Source organism: Rattus rattus, chromosome 1, assembly GCF_011064425.1.
Source record: "Rattus rattus isolate New Zealand chromosome 1, Rrattus_CSIRO_v1, whole genome shotgun sequence".
NCBI lineage: Eukaryota > Metazoa > Chordata > Mammalia > Rodentia > Muridae > Rattus > Rattus rattus.
Window position 1 is genome coordinate 253,620,810 of NC_046154.1, and position 26,284 is coordinate 253,647,093.

Below are 26,284 nucleotides of genomic sequence, written 5' to 3' on the forward strand. Positions count from 1 at the left end.
CGTGGGAGCTGGGGATACATGGAGGCTTGCTTCCAGCTCTCAATCCCAAAGTCTCTGTCCTGATCATGTGTGTCCCCATTTCACAGGTAACTCCATTTTGATCGTTCAGTGTCCTCCCAGCTTGTTAGCAACATCCAAATTCTATCTTGAGATGGAGAAGCTTTCAAGACCTTCCTGTCCCTAACCCTGACATACATTCTGCAGGGGTTTGCCAATGTTCTCTGAAGTTCCCTTCTCCCTGTCCCCCTTCCCTCTGACATGCCCTTGTCATCTATTTAGTTGCTTTTCCTGTTACAAATGCACCTTAAGGAAGGATTCATTTTGGCTTGCAATTTGAGGGTGCAGACAATCGGATTGGGGAAGGCATGGGTCTACTCAGGTCACTTTCTCCTGTGTTTGTGTGTGTGTGTGTGTGTGTGTGTGTGTGTGTGTGTGTGTGTGTGTGTGTGAAATTTACTGGAGTGGCTTGCAGTCTGTGGTCCAGCTAGTCCAACAATGGTTGTCTACCAAGTGCAAGAATCCAGCACTTGTTCAGTCCCTGAGGCTGGATGTCTCAGTTGCTTTTCAATATAGACCGGAATCTGGAAGAAGTGGGCTTTGCCATCGAGAGCGAGGGCAAGCAGGCAAAGAGCAAAAACTTCCTTCTCCGTCCGTTGTATAGGCTGCCAGCAGAAGGTCTGGTCCAGATTAAAGGTGGATCTTCCCACCACAAAAGATCTGGATTTAGGATGGGGGTTGTCCCTCCTCAGATGATGCAATTCCCCACAGGTGTTCCCAGCGGCCAGCTAGGTTTTAGTTTTTAACTCTAGATGTAGTCAGATTAACAACCGAGAATAGCCATCGCACCTTTTTATTCACTTTGGAGCTCAGCTCCTGGGGTGCTGCTGTCCACCATAGAGACAGGGTGTTGTCTGTCCCTCCCTCCTCAACCCAAAGGAGATAGATCATCCTCTGGGCACACCCAGAGCTCTGTTTCCAAGGTGATGGGAGTTCTCATCAGGTTGACAATCAAATTAACCATCACGTGGGGTGCAGGAGTTTGCATTTCTGAGATCTCCGGCATCCAGGGGACTCCGGCTCCCCCATGGTTAAGAGGGAAGGCAACCTTAGCACTGAGGAGTAGACCAGGGAAAGCCTGTGCTGCCAGGAGGAGGGTGGCTTCGTAGAGATAAGGGAAGCCAGGAACTGGGCCAGGGTGAGAGACCCCGCCCATCCTAGCCTGTGAGTTTTCTTCCCATCCTACTGGAGGGAGGTGACTCTTTTTATCTTGGTCTGTGGAAACTGTTCCTCCCTCACAACTCTCTCTTCCCTATTTCTTCCTAAACCCTGGCCCTCTCCGACCCTCTTCTCCTCCTGGGATCCCCACTGGCCCCAACCCACCCTTGGGCACCCCATTCTCCAGGACAAATTCCAAGGTGAAACCAGGGGCATCTCAGCTGATGGGCCAGCTTGGCTACATCCCTTTGGCCAACGTAAAGTGAATATTTCCTGCGTTGAACCGAAATCGCTCAGCAGAGGGAGTGAGGCTCTGAGCCAGTACAAAGGGAGAAGGAAGAAACAATCGCCCTCCGCGCCTTCCCCCCGCCCCCGCCCCCGCCCCCACCCTGACTCCCCATGATTAGGTGCTGCATACAGCTTTACCCTCGCCCGGGCCCTGATAGCTCCTATCTCTGTTGAGCCATGCATCTACCCTTCGCCTGGAGCCACAGGCCATTTGGGCTTTTCCTCTGCCTACACCTCAGTTCCCATACTGCCTCTACCCCGCAGCGTCTCTAGAAACCCAGTTACTTCGCATCTAGTAAACCCCCCTGTCTGGTCCCACCCTTGTTCAGCACCTACTGTTCCCAAATCAGCAGCAATCAATTTTGTGCAACACAAAGCTGGCCATCATGTCTGTGAGCCTGGCATCCTTCCCTGGGCCTGCGCTCTTCCTCCAGGTACCTATACTGTCCCTCCCTGATTCTTCCAGCCCTTGGCTCCCATGGAAGCCTTTGGCTGAGTTTGCCTTGTATGAAGCTATTGTCCTGCAAAGGCACCCACTACACCCCCCAAGCATCGACTCAAGGGATGCCCTAGTCCTGCGCCAAGATCCTGGCAGAGACTCAACATCAGACCGTACATGTTTGAGGGACTAATTGATTCTGGGCTTTCAGCACGGTGAGGCCGCACAAAAGGGGGCCGGTCGTGCCTGGCACTACGCGCAGGGTCCCGCTGTTTGGCGGGCGGGGAGCTCAGCTGCAGCACCGGGACCTCGGGGTCAGTAGGCAGGGGCGGGGAAGCCGCGGCCGCGCCCTCCTGGCCACTCCCCGGCCGGCGGTGGGTGGTGCGCACTCGCTTATGTCCTCCGCGCCACCACGGTCGCCCACCCCGCGGGCCCCCAAGATGAAGAAGGACGAGTCTTTCTTGGGCAAGTTGGGCGGCACACTGGCAAGGAAGAAGAAGACCAGGGAGGGTGAGTGTGGTCCCCGCGTCCCTTTGGCGCCAGCGGGGTGCCAGCGGTGTCCCCCATGCGTCCGTTCCCTGCCCGCCTCGGCGGCGCCAATGAGCCCTCCCGTCGCGTTCAGGCTGAGCGACCTTTGGGACAGGCCGGTCCCTGTCCCTACGACCTTTGCGGTACTGGCCCGGTGCCCAGGACTTGCGTCCTGCTCTGGACACAGGCCTAGCAAGCTACGGTTCCTGTGCCCATCCTTGTCGTGTGACACTCTCGTCACAGTGATTGGACACATGCTGGTTGAGAGGAAGGGCTGCTGACTGCGTGATGCCTGCAAGCATGGCTCGGTCCCTAAGCTGCGAGTCAGCGAAAGGGCACAGGACACATAGTCCAGGAGCCAGGGAAGCCTGGAACCAGTGCCACAGGGGGTTGGGAGAGGGGGAGGGGCGTGGGGGGAAGTCTTGTCCCCTGTTCTGGAAAGTAATTTAAAGACGATTTTTACTTGTTAAACTTTTAAAAAACAAAACTGCAAGGGATGTAACTTCTGCGCCCTGGCCAGCGCCCTAAGGTACTGCAGTTCCCGGCCCTCCCCCTCCTTGCAGAAACACTCCTGAAGTTTCTATTGTTTTTGACCTGCAGGCTCTTGCCCTTGGGCTGAGATTCCCGGCGTTCACCAGGAATGGGAGGGGCTTGCTGAGACGGGACAGGTAGAAAGAAGCTTCAAAGACTGACTTCCTGGGGATCACCTGCTAGGGACCATCTAGTTAGGGCGCGTTGAGGGTCTCCTCCAGCCACTGGAGCCAGACTAACTCCTGGAAAGCCTGCCTGGGCCTCCAGGGACAATCCCTGCCTAGGAGGTGACTGATAATCATCCCGTGGCCTGGAAGGACCGGGTGGGCGGGGTGGGGTGGGGTGGGGAAATATGTTTACTCTTAAAGGAGCCTCCAGGCCCTAAATTAGGGGCAGACTCACTCTGGCCGTTCAAAGTATCTTGAAAGGCAGGGCATGTAGGGAAGTGCAGAGCTTGTCTGGAAGTTTGGTACAACCTACACTTTGATAGAACCCGTGAAGATACTGTGACCCCCACACCCTGCCCGGACTTGTCTTCCCAGGCCTTCAACCCCAGAATGCCCTTTACCAAACTAGATTGTCCAGTTCCTTGCGGGCAGGCGGGCCTGGTCTTCTTCCCTAGGGTTTATCCTATGGTTTATTTCTAAGCAAATGGGCTCCTGCCTTCTCGAGTCTTCCACTGCAGACCCTTCAGGTTGGCCCGCGTCTCCATCAGGTCTCCTAAATGAGACTTACGTCATTGTCTCCCTTGGTCACCCACTGCTGTCTTTGGTTTCTCAGTGTCAACATTGTGATCCTGCCTAGAAATCCATTTTCTTCTTCTCACAAGTGAGGACAGTGGCTGACCCGAGTTCTTTCCATCACCCTGTTTGGTTTTTGTTTTTGAGCTGGTGTTTTGCTGTGTCACCAAGTCCCGGACTCAGTCCTGGATTCAACTGATCCTCCTGCCTCAGCCTTGCCTGTATCAGGAACTGCAGATGTGTGCCACCCTTTTGTGGCCCACCATCTATGTGAATCTGATGTCCTTCGGATACCAAGGCCTTTGGGAAGTAGAGGAGAGGCTCAGTCTTCCAGGGCCTTGGAATGTAAGCCTATGGCAGTCCCATGATCCTAAGCAGTAACTGTCAGAGGGCCAGGGAATGGGAGCGGCAATGCTGGGGGATAAAACCAAAGAAAGAAAATCTTGTAAAGAAAAGCGTGTGTAAGAGCATGGATGGTTACAGCTGCTGTAACACACAGCACAGGGCTGTGCACACACAGGTACAGGGCAGAAGTCAGTTTCTTACTATTGTCTATGTTTTTATGTATCTATCATCTGTGTATCTATCTATGTATCTACCACCTGTGTATCTATCATCTATGCATCTATGTGTCTACCATCTATCATTTATGTATCTATAATGGATGTCTCTATGTATCTAGTACGTACGTATGTATGTATGTATGTATGTATGTATGTATGTATCTATCTATCTATCTATCTATCTATCTATCTCATCTATCTTTCTAAATAGATACCAATCAGACTGGCTTGGCACTTAAGAGACCTGCCTGGGTTTGCCTTCAGTGTGCTGGTATTAGCACTGCGTTTTCTTGTATTTTTTGAGGCAAAGTCACTCACTGAACCTGGGGCTCTTTGACTGGGATTAGCAAGCCCTGGGGTCCTCTGTCTTCACCTCCACTGACTTGAGATTCCAGGAGAGCAACACCTGGCTTTTAAAAATCACCAGTGCCGGGGACGGAACTCTGGTCCTCACAAACCCTTTGCCAACTGAGCTGCCTTCCCCACCCCTGTTACAGCTTTCCCCAGGTGGTGCTTACATGATTGGAACACAAGGGCCGCACCAGTGAGGTAATGGGGCTGGCCTCAGTTTCCAATTGTAAGTGCTTCTCTGCTTTGCTTTTGTGAGATCTTGTGTGTCCAGAAGGAGGGAGGGCCTGACCTAGTTTAAATGCATCTGGTAACCCAGCAACACCTTCTCCTGCCTGCTGCTTCTGGTATTGCCATCCCGTGAGTTAGCTTGGCCCTCTGCCTTGGTTCTCAAGGTTGGAGTACCTGTCACCCTTATAACCAGAAAGCCACAAATCCTAATTGGTCTCTGAGGCAGGCATGGAGGGAAGGCTTAGCCTTGGAAGGGCTGAGTAGCTTCCTTGTGGTCCTCTGGGGAGTGGAGAAGGAATGGAGGGGCTAATGTGAATACTGTGTAATGAGGTCTTGAATAATTGAGCTCTGAGAGCTGCCAGTAGTTCTGCAGACCTGTTTGTTGCCTTGGCAACTGGCCCTCCTGACTGCTCTTGGCCTTGACTTTGGGCCATGGGAGCTTATGGACCGATGCCTACTAGGGAATGACCAGTAGGAGGGCACAGGGCTTCCCAGCCTGCCAGTCAGAACACTTAGTTGATTTCCTCCTTTGTTAGAAAGTCCAGGGCGGACTCTGGACATTTCCTGAGTTGAAGACACTGGAAGGGGTGAGGGGATGAATGGCCGGTGAAATTCATGGTTTGGGGTCGTATGGGCATTCAACCCCACCCTGCCTTACAGAGTGGCAGGGAGGGGAGGAACCAACTGGGACAAATGCTTTGTCCTATTCCAGGAGGTGTGGGTAAGATAAGGGGCAAGCTAGGATACCCAGCACAGGAAGTGTCTAAGAATGAACAGGGCGTGATTCAGCCCAGACATTTCGGTGTCATGGGGTGGCCCAGTCAGAAAAGGGAAGTGTGACTAACTCTGCTTGTCGGAAAACGGAAGGGAACGCCTACAACACTCAGGCCTCCCTATGGGGAGTCTGAGTTGGAGTCCTGAGAGATCAGGAGCCAGTTTAACCTCTGGAGGTCAGGGTGTATGTGTGTGTGTTGGGGTATGCTAGGTGCTAAGGAAAGGTGCCCCATATGGGATCTGTTCTATCAATTGTGTCTGTCTGTATCTATTGTCTATCTGTCATCTATCTACTCTACCATCTATCTACCTATCTATTATCTATCTATCTATCTATCTATCTATCTATATTTGTTATCTATCTATCATCTACCAATCATGTCTATCTGTCTAATCTATCTATCATCTATCTATCTATCTATCTATCTATCTATCAATCATGTCTATCTGTCTAATCTATCTATCATCTATCTATCTATCTATCATCTACCTATCATCTATCTATCATCAATCATCAATCATCTGTCTATCTGTCTATCTATCTATCCATTTATCATCTATCTAATCTATCTATCATCTATCTATCAATCATCTGTCTGTCTAATCTATCTATCTATCTATCTGTCTATCTATCTATCTATCTATCTATCTATCCATCCATCCATCTGCCATCTATCTGTCTACCATCTATCTGTCTAATCTATATATGCACCTTACCTATCTATTTATCGGCATGTACTTTTGTTTCCCAGTAAAATGGAGTGAAGACTGAAGATGCCCCCTCTACCTCAATTCTTCCAGGCAGTGTGGAACTTCATTTCAGTTCTAAACTAGCTTGAGAAGTTTTCATCTCAAAGCCCATAGTTGACAGTAGGGCTGCTCTCACAGTAGGGCTGCTCTCACAGTGTATAAGGAAAGATCCCTGCCACTGCACTGCCTGTCTTGCCCTCCCTTCCCCAAGGTCCCAAAACTCTAAGATTTAAAAAAAAAAAAAAAAAGATTTATTTATTTATTTATGTGAGTACACTGTTGTTGTCTTCAGACACACCAGGAGAGGGCACCAGATCTCATTACAGATGGTTGGGAGCCACCATGTGGTGCTGAGAATTGAACTCAGGACCTCTGGAAGAGCAGTCTCTTCAGCCCTGGATTTGTTTTTTTGAGACAGGGTTTCACTGTGTAGCATTGGCCTTCCTAGAACTCTGTGGATCAGGCTGGCCTCAAACTCACGGAGATCCGACTGCCTCCACTTCCTGAGTGCTGGGTCTCCCCACCCCCACCCCACCCCGTGCCTGGCAACTCTTGGATTTTTTTTTTTTTTTTTTAATTTTTAACCATCTCACAGTTTTGCCTTTTTTTAGAATCATGAACTGGAATCTTAGTGCTTGACTCAAGGCTTTTCATACTGACTTCCTTCACTCACTGTCCAGCTAAGTTTCCTCCCTGTGTCTATGGGCCACTATGCCTGGCTAAGAGTCCAACCCGAGGGGTTGGGGATTTAGCTCAGTGGTAGAGTGCCCTAGCAACCAAGGCCCTGGGTTCGGTCCCCCAGCTCTGAAAAAAAAAAAAAAAAAAGAAAAAAAAAAAAAAAAAGTCCAACCGAGGACTGGTGTATGCTAGCTGAGCACGCTACCCATTGGGCTATACCCCCAGCCCCAAACATCTGAAATTTACTCATGCTGTGAAAGAAGAAAACATAATGCAACCAACTTGTCAGATGTCCTAGGGGTGTCCTAGTAGATAGGAAAGGGGGAGGGGAAGCCAGTGTACCCCTAGGGGAAGTGATGGTCCTAGATCTGAGGGCATCAGGAAACAGGTAGCAGACAGCGGGTTGGGGACTGGGGACCTCAGGAGCCAATCTGGCTCAGGTCTCCTACTCAGGACAGCAAGGTCTGGTTGGGGAAGGGGTGAGTAGATGTGGGGACTCACACACCCCACATCTTGGGGGTACACAGCTAGATTTGAGGGGCTGAGGTTCCGGCTGGAGCTAACGACCTGTTGTAGAATTGTACTGTGATAAAACCTTGACCAAAACCAACTCGAGACCAAAACCAACTCGAGGGAAGAGTTTATTTGGTTAACACTTTGTGGTGGTTTGACTATGCTTGACCATGGGAAGTGGCACTGTCAGGGGTGGCCTTGCTGGAATAGGTGAGGCCTTGTTGGAGGAAGTGCGTCACTGTGGAGGTGGGCTTTGAGGGTTCCTAGTGCTCAAGCACAGCTCAGTGTGGAAGAGACCCTCCTCATGGCTGCCTACAAGAGTCCCTTGTTGCAGCAGCCTTTGGATCAGGATGGAGAACTCTTGGCTCTTCCAGTACCATGTCTGCCTGGAAGTTGCCCTGCTTCTCACCACAGTGATGATGGACTGAACCTCTGAGGCTATAGGCTAGCCCCAACTAAATGTTTGCATTTGTAAGAGTTGGTCATGGTGATTCTTCACAGCAATGGAAACCCTAACAAAGATACCCTTCCAGGTCACAATCCACCATTGACTGAGGAGGGAGCCACAGAGGAAGGCAGCTTATTGGTTCACTTGTTGGCTTATAATCAGCTAGCTCATAGAGCCCGGGGCCGCCTGTCACAGTGGCTTGAGCCCTCCTGCATCAATCAACAGTCCAGACCTCTCACAGACAGCGCCACAGGTCAATCTGATCAAGGCAGTTCTTCAATTAAGGCTCTCTCTTCCCAGGAGCGTCAAGGCTGACAGAGAACCCTAACCAGGGCATGTCTTAAGCTGAGAATAAAAGACGACTGTGATTAGGCAGAGGAGGAGGAGAGTGCCCAGAGAAGACCCCTCAACAAGGCCCTTTTAGGAAAGTGCAGGGGGTGCCTTGTGTCTGGGCTGTGGTTTGGCATGGGGGAAACGGTCAGCCACAGAGGGAGATCCTGGGGGTACAGCAAGAATGACCTATTTGGGGGTGACATCCATTAGAGGCCTTGAAGGTCATGGTTGGGAGGCCGACTGATATGATGGAGGAGTTAGTTTCAGCACTGTAGGTTCAGTGGGGTGGGGAGAGAGGAGGGAGCAGGTGGATGTCAGCAGGTGAGGAATGGGGACATTGCGTTGGGGTTTCTAGAATGTTCTGGTGGAAAGAGGAACAGGGAACTTTGACACTCTACAGACCTAGTCAACAAGGAGAACCTGCTCCACAGAGCCTTTCTCCAAACCCACACCTGAGTACAGGGGTTGGAGTCAGGGTTGTGTCAGGCTAAGCCCTTGCAGTACCACAGAGCTGAGGCCTAGCCCCTTTCTTCCCTGATGATCATCAAGGAGGCCATCCTGCTGAGGAGAAAGCAGCTCTTGGTTCATGAAGGAAGGTCCAGTTAGGTGGACCAGGCTCTCACGCCTGTGTCCTCAGGCACTCTGGCCATCGCTTTTCTGAGCTGAGGTCCCCAGTACACAGCCAGCTGTCTGTCACCTGTTTTCCTGACGCTGTCAGGTCCAGGAGCACTGCTCCCCCTGGGGCTTGGGCATCTCCAGAGAGAACATGAAGGGTCTTTCATGGGGGCTGTGTGTGGCTTCATTAAGTTTCTTGTCATCATTTTTCTGACCATAACGTTAAACCTAGGCATTCCTTCAAATGTCCTGGTGCGTTCTATGGTCCCCAGGGAGCATCTTGATCTGTAGTGGCCGCTTTTCTTGGCAGCCTCCTGAGATTTCAAGAAACCAGGCTTCAGCAGAGAAAAAGGTGCATCTTGGCCCTGAGAACTTCGCCTCTTTCAATCTCTGCTTCTCTGAGCCTTTTCTTCTATTGCAATGCCAAGTTCTGCTGCCTGCCGGTCATAGCTTTCCCAGAAAGATCCAGTCAACCAGCCATCCAACCCAGTGATCCTTAGAGGCACCCTGCCTTGAATTCCCATCTCATCTCACTGGAATTAGTATTTACTGAACACTCTGGAGTTGCTCACCGGGTTGCTCTCCTCAGAATAATTAACGGGTGTTTAGACAGTGTAATGGGCCAACACCTGCCGCGCTGGTTCTAAAGTGCTCCTCTGATTGATTCCGCCCCGCCGTGGCTGGCCGAGGTCAACTCCGTGTACCTAGCTATTTTCTTCTTGGCAAATACATGATTCATCACAGAAAGGAAAAAAAAAAAAAAAAAAAAAAGCCGCCCGCGCTTCGAAGAAAACGTTTTCTTCTCTTTGCATTGGCTGCGTGTTTCACTTTTTAGGAAAGAAAACGCCTAATGAGTGCGTTTGGGCTGGAAAACATCCCAGTCTTATGAAGTGGAATATAAACTCAGCTTGGCTTAATGGTGTTAATCTTGTCTATGCAAATGGCTGTCGGGGTAAGAGAGTGCAGACATGAGCAATCCATCGCAGGCGTCTGCATCATTAATTCTTAGTAACACGTATTCAAAAGAGAGAAGTAAACACAGGCTGAGCGAGAGTTTGCATCTAGAGTGCATACCGTCAGCCGTGCGCCACCAGCCCTGGCCGAGCATGGCTGTGTCAAGGAGACCCACACACACTCCATGCTGTGGGATCTCGCCCTCCTTCTTACCGGGTGGAGGGCGGGGCGGCCAGGCCAATGGAGGTAGATGGATTCTGCTGAGTTGGTTCTAGTTGGTCTGTAGAGATGCAGCTGACGGGCATCAAGGGTATCACTGTGGGGGTACACGGCCTGGCTGCGGAGATCCGAGGCTTCTTCTCTACCAGACTCTGTGTCTGCCGTCCTGAACATAGCAGCTACTTCCTTAGGAATGGAGGAAGGAGCCAAAAGCCTTGTCAGCAGGGGTGGCTGCTAAGAAATGTTATTTACCGAAGAATGCCGATAAGTGGTGGTATAGCAAGGGGTCAAGTGGATTTCTGCTTGGGAGCAAGCTTGGCTAGATAACAGAATTCTGAGGGTGTGCTGGAGCCTTCCAGAAAAGGGTGCTGGAAACCCAGGGTCTCCCCACCTGTGTGAGCGGGGTCGCCGGGATGGAAACCTTCCTGGGCTCGGATCTTTTCAGTAGCCCTGGCTGCACTGTCCTTTCGAGCTCCACCCCACTGCAGGTGACTGGATGCTGGTGACAGAGTTGCACCTCGACCCTAACTCTATGCTAATTGCATTCCTGTTGCTCTGGTGACCACCCTGGCAAACATAATACAAGCATCCATTCTAGGTCACAGTTAAGTCACAGCCTTCATGGTTGGGAGTCAAGGCAAGGACTTGAAGCAGCTAGGCACAGCCAGTTACAGGCTTAGTCCTCAGCTTTCTCTTGTTAAGAGCCCCCACCAGGGAGTGATGGCACTGCCCACTTTCAGGCTGGGTGTTTCCACATCATTTAAGACAACCAAGACAATCCCGTACAGCAACGGTTCTCCACCTTCCTCATGCTGCAACCCTTTAACACAGCTCCTCATGCTATGGTGACCGCCAACCATAAAATTATTTTCGTTGCTACTTCATAACTCTACTTTTGCTACTGTTATGAACCAGGATGTAAATGCCTGTACTTTCCCAACGGTCTTAGAGGACCCCTGTGAAAGGGCCTTTCTGACCCACCTCCCAGGGGTCAAGACCCACAGGTTGAGAACCACTGTTCTGTGGGCCTAGCATGATGGCTCAGTGGTTAAGACCATAGACTGCTCCTGAAGAGGACTAGGTTTGGTTCTCAGTGTCCTCGTGGTAGCTTATAACCGTTAGTACCACCAGTTCCAGAGGATCTGACACCCTCTTCTGATATCCATGAGTACCAGCACACTTACAAACATGCAGCACTACCCCCCAAAACGTCCGTCCCCTACAGACACACCCACAGGCCAATGCCATCTACAGAGTCCCTCACTGACAATGAGGCAATTTAGAGTGTGTCAAATTGACAGTGAACTCTAAACACATGGCACCCCCCCCCCCTCCCCCCGCTGTGACCCGGAAGCCCCAGCTGCTGTGACCTGGAAGCACTCCCTTGGAAGCCCTTGCTCTGCAGCAGATACCTGAACCTGCGGCCAGTGAGGGGAAAGCCTTTGCTCCAGCCCGCCTCTCCATTGCGTGTCAGCCCAGCCGGAGGGCCAGGGAGCGTTGACTTCTTCTCCTTTAAAAATGTACAGATCCCAACAATCTAGGCTTTAATATCTAGTTATCGAAAAGTTAAAGAGGCCACAAAGATTTTTATATCTCTTAGGGCTTGTGTGCACCGCATGCTTGAGTCTCGAGGCTTCTGGAAGCAGCTGTCTGGTTCAGCCGCCCAGAGCTGCCTGCTCCGTTGCCAAGGCTCAGGTTACTACGGGGAACTGGAACCCCCAGGCCTTAGCTTTAAGTGTGCGAATGGTGTGGCCTCCAGCTCAGCCCCTGTGCTGTGGGTTAACTGTTTTAGTATCAGATTCGAGGGAATCTTGCCCAAAGCTTAATTTGTACTTTACTTTCTTCTCTTCTTCAACATTGTCTTTCAAAGAAAGGATTATAGGTGTCCACATTCAAAGTGTGTGTGTGTACACACGTGTGTGCCTGTGTATTTGTGTGTGTGTGTATGTATGTATGTATGTATGTATGTATGTATGTATGTATGTATGTGTGTGTGTTAGTTTCATTTCTGTCACTGTGATAAAAATACCATGACCAGAAACAACTCAAAGGTTTATTGGGCTTATAATTCTACGAAGTTCATAATTGTGTGGCAGCCAGGATAGCTGGTCACATCACAACATATCACACACACAGGCGAGAGCAGAGAGAGAATAAATGCGTTCACACTTCATGCTCAGCTCAAATTCTCTACTCTCATACGCTCCAGGGCCCAGCCTAGGGCATGATGCCACTCACAGTGGACGGTGTCTCCTTACGTCGGCCATTACAAACCATGGTCACAGTGTGCATGTGTAGTATAAGCGCGTGCTTATGTGTACGAATGCATGCATGTGTGTGTGCTTAATTTATTTGATCATTTATTAATTCATTTATTTACTGAGACAGGGTTTCTCGCTGTAGCCTTGACTGTCCTGCAACTCACTCTGTAGATCAGACTGGCCTCGAACTCATAGACATCCACCTGCCTCTGTCTCTCCAGTGCTGAATTATTGGTGCCACCACTACCTGGCTTGTGTTTATTCTTGATAGAAAACTACCTAAACCATGAGAGAAGCAGCACATAAATTAAAGACAAAGCAAGCCAGGACAGAAACCAAGTGGATGGTGACAGTGACAGGGCCACTGAGACTCTGGGTCCCCTGACATCATAGCCCATGCTCACCTTATGCATGGTGCCTGGTGAGCTGGGAAGTGACACCACGTAGGATTCCTGCCTTGTGGGGTAGCAGAGGCTGGGTGAGGTGAGGGTCTCTTGTCTCACCTCGGCAGGAGGCATGGCCAGCTGGGAATGTATCCTCTCCTTTACTAACTCTGACCCTGGCATTTGGGTGACACCTAGCTCCAGAGTCAGAGAGATGCTACACAGGATACTGACTGCATTCTGTGCTGAGGGATGTGGAGGACTGGACCCTGGAGGTCTCATTCTGCTACGGGCTGCTGCCCGAGAATGCCTGGCTCAGTCCTGCAGGCCCCACAGTTTTCTGTCACAGAGCTCTGACTGTCCCGTCTCTCTCTCCAATGTCTTGTCATTTTCATGTCACATCTTCTGCAACATGGGGCACTATCCTGACAGTGTCTGCCTTCATGAAGGTTGGCTTGAGACCCATCTTCCCACTAGCCGAGGTTCTGGGTCAGCTGGGTCACAGGGAGGCCATGATGGGGAATACTCATCTATCATTTGTACTTATCAAGCCTGAGCCTGGTTTCCGAGAAACCCCCAGGAGGAGCAGTGTCAGGAAAACAGGTGACAGACAGCTGGCTATGTACTGGGGACCTCAGCTAAGAAAAGGGATGGTCAGAGTGCCTGAGGACACAGGCGTGAGAGCCCAGTCCACCTAACTGGACCTTCCTTCATGAACCAAGAGCTGCTTTCTTCTCAGCAGGATGGCCTCCTTGATGATCATCAGGGAAGAAAGGGGCTGGGCCTCAGCTCTGTGGTACTGCAAGGGCTTAGCCTGACACAGCCCTGACTCCATCCCCAGTACCCAGGTGTGGGTTTGGAGAAAGGCTCTGTGGAGAAGATTCTCCTTGTTGACTAGGGCCTCAAAGTTCCCTGTTCCTCTTTCCACCAGAACATTCTAGAAACCACCGCACACATGTCCCCATTCCTCACCTGCTGACATCCACCTGCTCCCTCCTCTCTCCCCACCCTACTGAGGCTACCATGCTGAAACTGCTGAGCCCTCTCATTGGCCATTGGCCCCTTCCTTCCTCCCCACCCCCTTTCTTCTTGCTTTTCTTTTTCTTTTCTTTTTCACCAATAGGGATTGGACCCAGGGCCTCTCATATGCTAGGTGCGTCCCCAGGCCCACAAGAAGGGTCTTGCTGGAGGAGAGTGAGAGGTGGCAACCAGAGAGGGATCTGGAGAGGGAGCCTAGGAGCTGGATGAGGAAGTCAGAAGCCAGAGTACCTAGTAGTGTCTTGTGCCTGTTCCATACCCTGTCCTATACCCCCTGTCCCACCCCCACCCCCAGCCTAGAAGGCTCTGTAGACAAGTCACGTTTAGTCTTCTGACATCCAGAACTCTAAGTTTGCAGGTCTGAGTGGTTTTAAGTCTCTGATCATTTTTCTACAGTCATTGGACACCAGTGGCTGAGGACAGACTGCTAGGTGGATCTAGAGATGGGAGGTGAATAAGTCAACCTCTACCGTGGCCTCCTGCATAGGGTGAGGAGATCTTTGTGTTCCTACAGGCGTGCGGATTTTAACATAAGGCGGTGCAGGGCGGGGGCTGGGGGGCGTCACATGAGTCACACAGGTGCCAACATCATTCTGTTAGCGTTTCACCTCAGTCAGCCAGGTGCCACCCCTTCCCATCAAACAGAGAAGAGATGCCAGGAGAGAGGATAGGTCCATGCGGGGAAGCCAAAAAGATACAATGGGAACCACCCAGCATGGCGCATTACGTAGCTGCTTTCCTATGGGAAGGCTTGAGTGTGAGGGCTGAGAGCAGGAGCTGGGTGCCCGGGCCTCATCTCTGCCTTCTCTTTCCCGACATCACCTGCTCCAGGCATGCGTATACTTCCACAGAGACAAGGCGGGAAGATGTGCCCCTCTCGGGGACATGAGGACGTTCTTCAACTTCCTGTGTGGCTGTTTGAAAGCCCTTTGCCAGGGGGGAGAGAGTGTTGTCCCGAAATGTATGCAGGAGACTTGTTATTAGTATAATGAGATTTTAATGATTTGAGATTTTGTTGGAGCAGCACACATGGAATTTCAATCTTATTCTATGCAGCTGCTGGTGTTTTTGTTTTATTTGTTTGCTCGGGCCTCATTGGGAGGATGCGTTTCTACAATTATTATTTAGTTCGCTCTCCCAGAGATCTGCTTTTATGCCACTCTCAATGTTCATGTTGAGAGAACCTTGGGTGTGGGGAGGATATACTTTAAAAGTATATACATATAGGGCTGGAGAGATGGCTCAGTGGTTAAGAGCACTGACTGCTCTTCTAGGGATCCTGAGTTCAAATCCCAGCAACCACATGGTGGCTCGCAACCGTCTGTAATGAGATCTGATGCCCTCTTCTGGTGTGTCTGAAGACAGCTACAGTGTATAATTTATGTTATGTATAAAACATATATAAAATTATATATATTCTTTTTAAAACTGGGAGCTGGCGTGACCAGAACTGGGATGTGAGAGTTTCAATTTCTGTTCCGTATTCATAATGGCCACAGAGTGAAAACAACCCCAGAGTCAGTAACTGATAACGAGGAAACAAAACATGGTACAATCACAAAATAGAGTAGTCTACAGCAGTGAAAAGAGAGGAAGCATTGGTATGGGTTACAACATGGATGAACCTGGAAGGTGCTAAGAATCTGTTCACAGAAGGACAAATATTGTGTGATGAGAAAAATCCAGAGTAGCCAAATTCATAGGTTCCAAAGGTAGTCAAGTGGTCATTAGAGGCCGGGGGTTAGAGAGTGAGTGCTAGTGCTTTGGGGTTGAGGAGATTTTTTTTTAAGTTGATGGTGGTGATGGTCACACACTCTGAATATTCTGAAAGTCACTGACTCGGCTCTTTAAATAGGGGAATTATACACACTGTGAATCCTGTCACTATCGAGCAAGGAAGATGCAGAACTCTATAGACATGGAGTTCTGGGCTGCCAACATCTACCTTCCTTCAGCTGTGTGTGTGTGTGTGTGTGTGTGTGTGTGTGTGTGTGTGTGTGTGTGCGCACACGCACAAGGCACATATGTACAGAGGTCATAGGGTAACCTCAGTTGGTGTCCCTCAGGTGCTGTACATGTCTGTCTGTCTTTTCTGTCTTTCTTTCTTTCTTTCTTTCTTTCTTTCTTTCTTTCTTTTTCTTTCTTTCTTTTTCTTCCATTTTGAGACAGGGTCTCTCTGGAATGCACTGATCGCACTAGGCAAGCCCCATGAATCCTTCTGTCTCCACCCCACCCTCACCCCATCCCCGGGTTGGCACGCGTTTCACGCTGGCTGGATGCTAGGCTTGACACTGGGAGTGGATGACGATATGCACTTAGTGTGTGACTTTAAGCAGACACGATCTTCTCGCTGGGGTCTCAGAACAGGCAAACCCCAGACATGGCGTGGTTCTTCGACCCTGTGTTGGTGGTCAGAAAATGTTGGTTCAGTGCTCGATCAAATGTAGACATTGACTGTCACCTCTTTCCCGGCTGACTTCTCTCTCTTTAGAGCTTACCACTGAGCATAGGACATTTTGCATGTGAGGCAAAAAAACATCAGACCATGAGCTGGGTCCCTGTCCAGGGACCTAGCCTTTTTCTTTTTTCTCTTTTCTTTTCAACCCTCCCCCCCCAAAAAAAATTCCTGTTCCAATCATTTATTTAATCTAGGTCTGTCTGCCTGAGCATAAAATGACCAAGTGCAGAGGCACATTACGTACCTTTAATCCCAATATTCAGAAGGCAGCAAGCTGGGCCTGGAAGTTTCCCTCAGGCCAGGGGAAGGTGGGGACTGTGCCCCAGCTGCGGTGGGTACAGGTCTTGCCCATGAGACAGATAGGAGTCACATAGAATCTGGAATGATCCTTGGGAGAGGCTGACCAGAGAGGAGAAAAGGCACATGCATGTCCTCACTGGATAGGGTATCCAATTCTCTGAAGAATACTCCAGAAGAGCCTGCCTCCCTGGGTGGGTAGAATGAGGCAGAATGGCCTTCCTGGGTGGGTGGGTAGGCCTTCCTGGCTGGGTATGCCAGCTCTCTTGATCCTCTGGAAATTTAGTTTTTTATGTGTATAGGCGATTTATCTGTATGTCTGTCTGTGTGCCATGTGTATTTCTGTGCAGTGCCTGTGGAGGCCATAAGAGGGCACAGGATCCTCTGAGATCCAAGTCATGAACAGTTGTGAGCTGCCCTATAGGTGGTAGGATTTGAACCCAGGTCCTATGGAAAAACAGCCATTGCTCTTAGCTATGGAGCCATCTCTCCAGCCACTGCTGTGGGATTCTGCGGGGGATGGGGGTGAGGGTGGAGGGGTGAGGGGCTAGGGCAATGGAGCCTTTCTTGGTTTTGGTGACCTCAACCCAGGGAGCTAGGTGCTGGACGCTGACAGTCACCTGACAGTCACCGACGATGTTCCAAGCCAGTGGTGTCCCGAAAAGGACAAAAAACCCAACAGGGTTAAAGAGTGATCAGTGATCAGAGTGAGATTTATTAAAGTGAGGAGACCTCAGGAGTAGGAGGGGCTCCGAGAACGCTGAGGGACTGACCCGACTTTGGCTTTTAAGAGTTTGCAGCAGGGATTGGACTGAGACCGAGGTCATCTTTATGGAGATTGGTCATTCTGGAGCACATCACAGGTTGAGTGAGTGAGGAGTCCATGTGTCCTGCACATGCTCTCTGAGACCAGCAGGGGACTGGTGTCACACTGGGGATGGGGTCACATGTGCTGTGTGAATAACTCATGATCTCCCATGGGCCCTTGGGCTGTCCTTCCTACAGGACGCTAACTCCTATCTAAATATGAGTCTGGCTATTTGAAAAATCTCAGAAAACCAATGATGTGTTTAAGGGGTTGTGGGAATCTTAAGCACTTCCCTCCCCTCCCCCACACCCTTTTCTCCTCCCCCTTCCCCTCCCCCTTGCCCTCATCACTGTTGTGGATCCCAGCTGCCAGGCTAGGCTTCTGGTCCAAGTAGTTTGCGGCCTTCCTTAGCCTGAAATGACTCATTTTTCAGATAGGTAAACTGAGGTCTTGAGAGAGGCAAGAATCACTGTCTCTCGTTGAGTGATCTCACAGAGTCTTGGTCCCCACGGGAGATTTCTGTGAGGGATTGGCAGTGACAGTGAAAGGCAAGCAACCATGACCAGCACGTGCACTCAGTCTCTGAGCCCAAGTTTAGCCTCTGTCTAATAAACCTGCTATTGCTCTACCCTTTTGAGGGGGTGACTGAATGAGGGCTTCACTCAGGCCAGTCAAGCACCGGGACACTGAGGTGTGTGCCCACCCCACGGGCTCGACTTTTTAACAGGTGTATTTACCCACGGTGTGACGGTGGTGAAGGCCACACAGGGCGAGCATGTGCTGAGGTCGATGGGAGATATTGGATTCCTCTAGCAGTAAAGAGCCCTCTGAGGCCGTGTCCCCGAATCGTCAGCCCTGTTTACTGGTTATTATTTTCCTTGTGTCGGAGTGATCTAATTTTAAACACCATTTCAGAGCACGTTGTAGGGAGCCCAAGGGGCCCACAACAGCCCTAGAGAAGGAACTGGAAATCAAATTCAAAGTGGCACCTTGTAACTGTGAGTGGAGACAGGTGGCTGCCTGGGAGGTGGCTCGTCAGGGGCATAGCCGTGCACAACACAGAAGGGTGGGTGGGTGTTGCTGTTGTTTTTCCTACACCAGAGATCATGCACGGGGCTCTAGTGCAAGTTAGGTGAGCATTGCACCATTGAGCTGCCTCCCATGCCTTATTTTGAGACAGGGTCTCACAGTGTAGGCCAGGCTGTCCTTTAATGTGTCTATCCTCTGCCTCAGCCTCCGGTATGCTGCCATTGCAGATGTGTGCCAGCCTCCTGAGCTGAGGGAGTGGGCAGAGCAATCAGGAAGTTTGCCTCTCCACCTGTCCCACCAAGAAACAGCTCATTGGGCCTTTGGGGTTCTATTTCATGTCTGCTTTGACTTCTAGGTTACATACAAGGCCCTAGGAACCGGCCTGCTTCTGGACTCCCTGACTCAATGTCTGTTGTTATCAGTGTGGGGACAGTCGATCTCACTGGACTTCCTTCTGGCCAGGGTGGGGCTAATCAAGAGATGGTCTCAAGGCCACGCCTTGTTATGACTTCTTGAGTTTATGTTGCTGTAGATACTGGCCTGTCTCTTTGAGCCTAGGTTCTCGCCTTTATTTTCAGCCTTTATCTATAGCTGGGGTCTTTTGTAAAAGGTGTGATCTTCAAAAGGCATGCTGGCTCTGTGGGGCCACTGAACTGTGCTGTGTGGCAGTCATAGATGGTGTGGAAACAGATGAGGCTGGCTCTGTTTCAATAAAGCTTTATTGACAAACACTGGCTGAGGGACAGCTGCTCTGAACTGTTATCAGCCAAGTCTTGGTCTGGGCTATAGTTTGATGCCATAGATCAGAGGCTCTAGTTAGTCCCCTCTCCTTTTTAGTGTGTGTATGCGCGCGCTCGTGCATGCGTGTGTGTGCGTGTGTGTGTGTGTGTGTGTGAGTGTGTGTGAGTGTATGTATGTTTTTGTCTCTCTGTGTGAGCCTGTGTGTGTGCACATCTCTCTCTGTGTGTCTGTGTGTTTGATGTACTCACCTGTGTTTGTGTGTATCTCTGTCTCTGGGAGTCTGTGTGCGTTTCTGTGTGTGTGTTTAATAAACCTTTCTGTGTGTGGCCAGAGATCAACTTCAATTTTTTTTTCCTTTATTGCTTTCCACAGTATTAATTAATTAATTAACTAATTAATTTTTAAACAAATGAGTGTATTGCCTGCATGTATGTCTTTGCAACACATATGTGCCTGGTGCTCATAGATGTCAGAAAAAAAAAGCATCTGATCCCCGGGGACTGAAGTTACAGGTGGTGGGAGTCAAGCCTGGCTCTTCCGGAAGAGCAGTTAGCACTCTTAACCCCTGGCCATCTCCCCAGCCCCCCACCTTATGTTTGGAGACTGAATCTGGAGCTGGGTATTTAGGCTGGGCTGATTGACCACTGAAACCCCAAGATCTGCCCGTATCCTTCCCCAGAGATGACGTGCTACATGTGAGCCAGCATCCACTTTCATGCGGGTACCAGAGATCCGAACTCAGGTCTGTAGGCTTGATAGCAAGCCTTTTATCAACTGAGCATGCTCCCAGAGTGTGGATACTTTCTGTGGATGGTCTTCTGTGTGAGTCGCCTGTCTGCTACAAGCATGGTTAGACGTTTGAAACGTGCAGGGCATGCAAGCACAAGGACCTGAGTTCGAATCTCCAGCACCCATGTAAAAGCTGGGTACCACTTAATCCTCCGGTCCACTTCACAGCCACCTCTATTCTGCTTATCTAGTATTTCAGTAAGTTCTGACAGCTCCCCCACACTGTTCTCCAAGGCCTCACATATTCCAGCCTGGTGGCTCAGTGATCTGGGTGGGGCTCAACCTCATTCCCTTGCCTATGTCCTTGTTGTATTTTGAGACAGTCTCACCTTGGTGCCCAGGCTGGCCTTGAACTCACAACCCTCTCACCTCTGCCTCTGAGTGCTAGGGTCAGAGGCTTTCCCTCCGACCTTCTCTCTCTTCACTTCTTTGCCGCCTGTTTTAGCACAGAAGAAATGCTTGGTTTCCGAGTGTGCGGTTCTATTATGGGAAAATTAAACACATTTAAGAGCAAATTAAATTAGAGGATTCATGATCATTAGCTAAGCAAATTATTTATTTTTTTAAGTAATGAGCCAGGCAGGGTACAGCGTGTGGTGGCATGCTCAATAAGTATTCGTTGGTGGGAGTGATTGTCGCATGAGCCTATCAAGTTGCACGGGAGGGAATTATTTGCCTCTGAAACTAATGGAATCGCTGAGGGGCAGTAACGGCTACTAAAAATACCCTTTGTGTTTATAAAGCCTCCAAAGACAGCACTCCATGCTGGATCTTGGCCAAGGGAGAAGTCGGGGGACAGGTGGCGCACTGAGCCCATGTGTCATCCAAGAGGCTTTGTGACCTTGGTTGGGGCTGTCCTTGCAGTCCTTGGGCATTTGTCAGAGCTAGGAGCAGACTTAGCCCTGCACAGTGGGCCTCCCTTGGCCACTCCAGGAGGGAGCTGGTGGATAAAGTTGGGTGCTCTGGAAGGAGGAGGTGGTTAAAACAGTCATTCAGAATCAAGGCATGCCTGGTGGAGGAGGGAGGCCCGAGGCCAGAGAGCCTGGGGTTGGGGCCTGAGAGCTCTGAGACCGTAGGCTCAGGTTCTAGGGAGTCACAGTGCGGTCAGACATGTGGTGTGAAGTAGGACCCAGAATGGTGACCCTTCTATCCAGCCTCCTGGGCAGGTACTTGGCTTGAAGCTTCGACAGGATCTCCCCCAATTTTACTGCCCCCTTGTCTAGGGAAGGGGGTCATTCTTAGTTATATAGTGAGGTTAAGGCCACTGTATTTCAGCTAACTGGGATCTTGAAAATAATAATTGGAGCCCATCCCAGGGAAGGGGACCGAGGCTGAGGATCATCACAAGTCAAAGCCAGCCTGCACTCACGACAGCAAGTTCCAAGGCAGTCTGAGCTACACAGTGAGAGCCTGTCTCAGAAATCCAACAGCAGCCACAGGGCCAGCCTGGGAGGCGGAGACAAGGGAGTGGAGAAAATTCGAGGCCAGGCTTGTCTGCGTAGGGATTTCCAAGCTAGTCTGGACCAGGTAGGGAGAGTTTGTCTCAAAAACCCACTGACATCCAGGCTGGAGAGACGGCCCAGAGGTTAAGAGCATGCGTTGTTCTCACAGAGGACCTGGGTTCAGTTTCCGGCACCCGTGTTGGTGGCTCACGGCCTCCTTTCATTTCGTTTCCAGAGGGATCAAAGCCTCTGGCCTCTGCAGGTGCCAATACTCATGTGTGCAAACCCCTCCCCCCACAAACACATAATTAAAACTAAAACAAGTCTTTAAAACAGTGTTTCTCAACCTGTGGGGTTGCGACTCCTTTGACAAACTTCCGTCCCCCCCAGATATTTCCATTGCAATCCAGAATGGGAGCAAATCACAGTTATGAAGTAGTAATGAGAATAATTTTATGGGGCTGGAGAGATGGCTCAGCGGTTAAGAGCACTGACTGCTCTTCCAGAGGTCGTGAGTTCAATTCCCAGCAACCACATGATGGCTCACAACCATCTGTAATGAGATCTGATGCCCTCTTCTGGTGTGTTTGAAGACAGCAACAGTGTACTCATATATATAATAAATAAATCTTTAAAAAAAAAGAGAATAATTTTATGGTTGGGGTCGCCACGGCACCACGAGGAACTGTATTGAAGGGTCGCAGCATTAGGAAGGCTGAGAACCACCGCTTTAAAAAAAAAATCCACAAGAAAAGAACAATAATTAGAAAGATGTCAAGACACGGTTAGCTCTGCGTTAGCACCTAGTACTGTTATCTGGCTTGAAGAGTGGGGTTCGCTCCACCCTGTTCTGCGGTGACCACAGCCCAGCCATCCCAGCCAGCCAGGGAGAATCCTTGCTGTCCGTTCCAGCTGCAGCCGTTGCCTGAAGTCTGCCCTTTGTGACACGCCTTTCCCGTATCTCTTGGCGTCCTCCTGGGTATCTGCCTCTGCCATGACGTTCTCTCTGTGCGTCTGCTGGCTGGGACAAACAGCAGCCTCCTGTTTTATCTACTGTCACCTCATCTTGAGCCTATCTTCGAATGCCTTATTTTCAAGTGAGTAGATTCTCAGGCCCCAAGTGGATGAGAGTTCCAAAGGGCATTTACTCAACCCACAGTCATCAGGGTTCTGTTAGTGACTGAATCAAATCAACTCTAGTGTAGCCGGGATGGCCTTAAACTCACTACATGACCAAGAATGACATCGAACTTCTGCTCCTCCTGCCTGGTGCCGGGTTGACAGGCACGCATTGCCACGCCGCTGCCTTTTTATCGGTCTTCTTGCTATTATTTCCCAGACGTGAGGGGACGGTGGGGGATAGAGGTAGTCAAAATGACTGCTTAGAATGATCTGGCCTCTGCACCCAGTGGTTCTTTTCAGACTCTGGAGCTCCAAGGGGATTTGCCCTTGTCCAATGAGGAAGACTGAGAGACCCTGCTTGCATCCACAGTACCCAACTCCAGATGCTGTTGGGTTCTGTTAACTCCGTCTGCTGTGTTGTTTTGTGGGATATGATTTCAGCCCGCATAAATAATCACTTTTCTGACATACACGCTGTTAAAATGAAGACCGTCCATCATCCGCCTCGGGGACCTGAACGAGCTGGCACAGCACCCAGATATACTCATACGGATGCAGGAATACCCCTGTCCCTGACGTGGGGGTGTTCCCTGTTGAGGGTTGAGTGCCGTGCCTCGCATGCGGACGGCCTCAGCTTACGACTTCGTGAACAGCTTCCTCTCAGAAGTCTCGCTGAACTTCTGAGAGGTTGTTTGACAGGCGCAGGCTGTGTGTCATTAAACACAGGCGAGACCTGCTGTCATGCGGCTTTAAATAGCGCTTGACATTCTGCCCGTGGCATGCATGCTGAGCAGAGTGGAGGGGTAGATGTGACATCCCATGACACACTTTCTTCCTTTCTAACCTTCTTCTGCTTATCCTGTTGGAGGCTCTGTTCTTCCCTGAGTCACAGAGGCGGGAAGAGTGGCCAGAGATTCGGGGAGCTCAGTGTTAGGACTTCGTGGCTGAGGGTCATGGAAGCATCATTAACCTCAATATCAGGCTGAGAGGAACTAGTCTGCTTCCCCTCCCTCCCCTCCCTCCCCTCCCTCCCTCCTCCCCTCCCTCCCTTCCTTCCTTCCTTCCTTCCTTCCTTCCTTCCTTCCTTCCCTTCCCCCTTCCTTTTATTCTCCCTCCCTTCCCCTCCCTATTTCACTTGAAGTCCAGGCTGGATTTGAACTTGAGACCCTCCTGCTCCCCCCCCCCCACAAGTGCTGGGAACATGGGCAAGCATCATGGTTCCCTGCAGAATGATTTCAACAGGTGACCCTTGAAATAGCCAGGCAGGAGAAACTAGGGATGAGCTAGAAGATGTGTGTGTGTATGTGTGTGTGTATGTGCGCACTCGCGTGTGTGCATGCACACGTGTGTATCTGCTCTCAGGATGCTATGAAGATACCACCAGCACAGCGTTTGCCATCTATGAAGCAGCTACTTATGAGGCTCTGAGCTTGAGTTGGGCAGATCAACGTATAACCAGGCTTCATGTGTGCTACTGTTAAAAGACATCTTCGTGCATCGAGCCTGTTGAGAGCCTAGCGTTGGGGTACACACCTCGGATCAAATCGCTGGGGAGGTAGTGGCCAGGAGGATAGGGAGTTCAAGGCCATTCTTGGCTACATGTCAAGAATTCAAGTTTGGTTCTCAGGAGATATAACACGTTTCTTCAAAAACCGAAGTCTGTCTCCCACTCTCTCTCTGTTGTTCCATTACCATGGAAACCTCAGATCCCAGTTGTCACTGAGGCTGCTGCCTAAGGCTTCTGTGACAGGTTTCTCCATCAGACCACTGTTGGCTTGTGTTTGGGAGCCCTGGCCACTGCACCAGGTCTGTTATAAACAGCAGTCGCCAACCCAAAGCACAAGGTGTTGAAAGAACATGACGTGGGTACTTCTCAGAGGTAAAGGCTGAAGCCAGGGAGGCAGAGGATGTCTGTTTGACTGTAGTGGGGTGCTTGTACCCCAGGAACTTAAAGTTCCCGCTTCACGGAGCTTGTTCCCAAGTGACTGAGCTGTGAGCACGCTTCATCGGCCTTACGGATTTTTTTTTTTAGCAAGTGGGTTTGTAAACTCAAAACTCACAGAACGATTTGGACAGCATTTGGCTAGTTTGTTGGGAACTGCAGGAGACAGACAGCCGCTGCACGGACAGATGGCCACACGTGGCTCTGTGCACCGCAGGGAGGCATGTGGGGATATCTTGTCACGCCAAGCAGTTCTCTGGACATACCAGCGGGGTGCCCTCCTGCTCACCCAAAGAGCGTCAGAGCTGCGGTTGAGGCTCAGCCCGCAAGACCACCCCACTTCCACTTCAGGCATAAGCGCAGGCTGTAGCTTGTGACAGGGCTGCTGGGATTTCTATGCCCTCCTTGGTTTGGTTCATTTGCAGAACCCTGGGAAACCGATCAGGATGAGCAGTGGGATGAGGAGGGCCATATTGAGTGACTGACCAGAGGAGCATCTGTTAAGAAAGGCCACTGTCCTAGCATCAGGGTGCATCTTGTCAACCAGGGAGCCCTCACAAACTGCCCTAGGTCAGGGATCTTACAGAGGCAGCACACAAAGGCGGGGCAGATGAGGACCTTGGCCCCCAGTTCCTCTCCTCTCCAGAAGACTTGGGGAGCTGGTGTTTCCAAGCTTCTCATGCTGCTCTAGTCTTTCTAGGACCAGGAACTTCCACAAGTTGCCTCCTTAGAACAAACAAACAATAAATATATTAAAGAACAAATGCTCCTGTTGCTTGGGGAATGCCAAGGGTTTTAGGAACGTGGGTCAGGAACCCAGGTACAGGTTTGCCTTAAGGGAAAAGGTGTTTCCTCATGGCCTCGGAGCATAGCCCCTCCAGGCTCTGCAGCATCTGAGACTCTGCTCTTGTACAGGCTAAAGACACTGTAAACAACCCCCACTCCCGCCTTCCTCCTCTGGATGCTGCGTTAATGTTCTCATTGCATCAACAAACACCTGACAGGCAGCTTAAGGGAGGAGAGGTTTATGTGGGCCGGTGGTGCAGAGGGTCCATGGATGAGGGAAGTTGCAACTGCTACCTTGCACATCTTGGTGGGTCCTCCCTCCTGGCCCTGATCTACTGTGGTGCTGCTTTGACTGCCTGTCCCAAAGCTGAGGGATGTTGACCTCCCTGAGGGGTGGCTCCCCCTCTCCTTGCTGAACCTACTTGGGCTGTGGAACGTCTGTGGAGCTCTGGTAGCCCGCTATAGGCTGATAGACCAGTAAGACTGATATAGCAGGAAGATCTTGCCGCTGTTACAGTGGTCATCATGGCGTCAGAGCACAGCAAGCACTCTTTGGTGTCTGGGCATACACCATGTGAGCAACTCCTGAGGGATGAAAGTGCAGCGCGTGTGCCCCACACAGTACGTGGTCCCCACGCAGCACGTGGTCACGTGTGATGTGGTTGAGGTTCTGTTGTGCTGCACTTGGGTCAATAGTGCCGAGTGTGACTGCTGATCAGGGACAGTTGACTCTGAACTTCTGGTGGGGCACAGCAGTCCTGTCCAGTCTGTGTTTCTAGCCTCCTTCGGTGGCTTTGGGAGATCGTGTGGAGTAATGGATCTACGATGTCTAGGTGTTTCTGAAGCGTGGTCCTCAGTCTGAAACTGCCCAACCGGGATTACACACAGCTGCAGTCACACTTACAAGCAGTAGCAGCTGGACATCTTCTGAGATGCCAGGCCTTATAGGAGTTCATCGGTCACAGAGCACCTGAGGGGTACATCGGGGTTACCGTCCTCGCTTTACAGTTGACTGCAGAGT

General features: G+C 50.6%; 1 protein-coding gene across 1 annotated transcript in view; it reads left to right on the forward strand.

Moving 5' to 3' along the window:
• Window positions 1-2,314: 2,314 nt before the first annotated feature.
• Parvb (parvin beta) overlaps window positions 2,315-26,284 on the forward strand; it is an 81,962-nt gene continuing 57,992 nt past the window's right edge. The window contains exon 1 of the mRNA XM_032918861.1: window positions 2,315-2,452. Coding sequence (XP_032774752.1) covers window positions 2,338-2,452 — 115 coding nt within the window. The 5' untranslated portion in view covers window positions 2,315-2,337. The remainder of the gene's footprint in view (window positions 2,453-26,284) is intronic.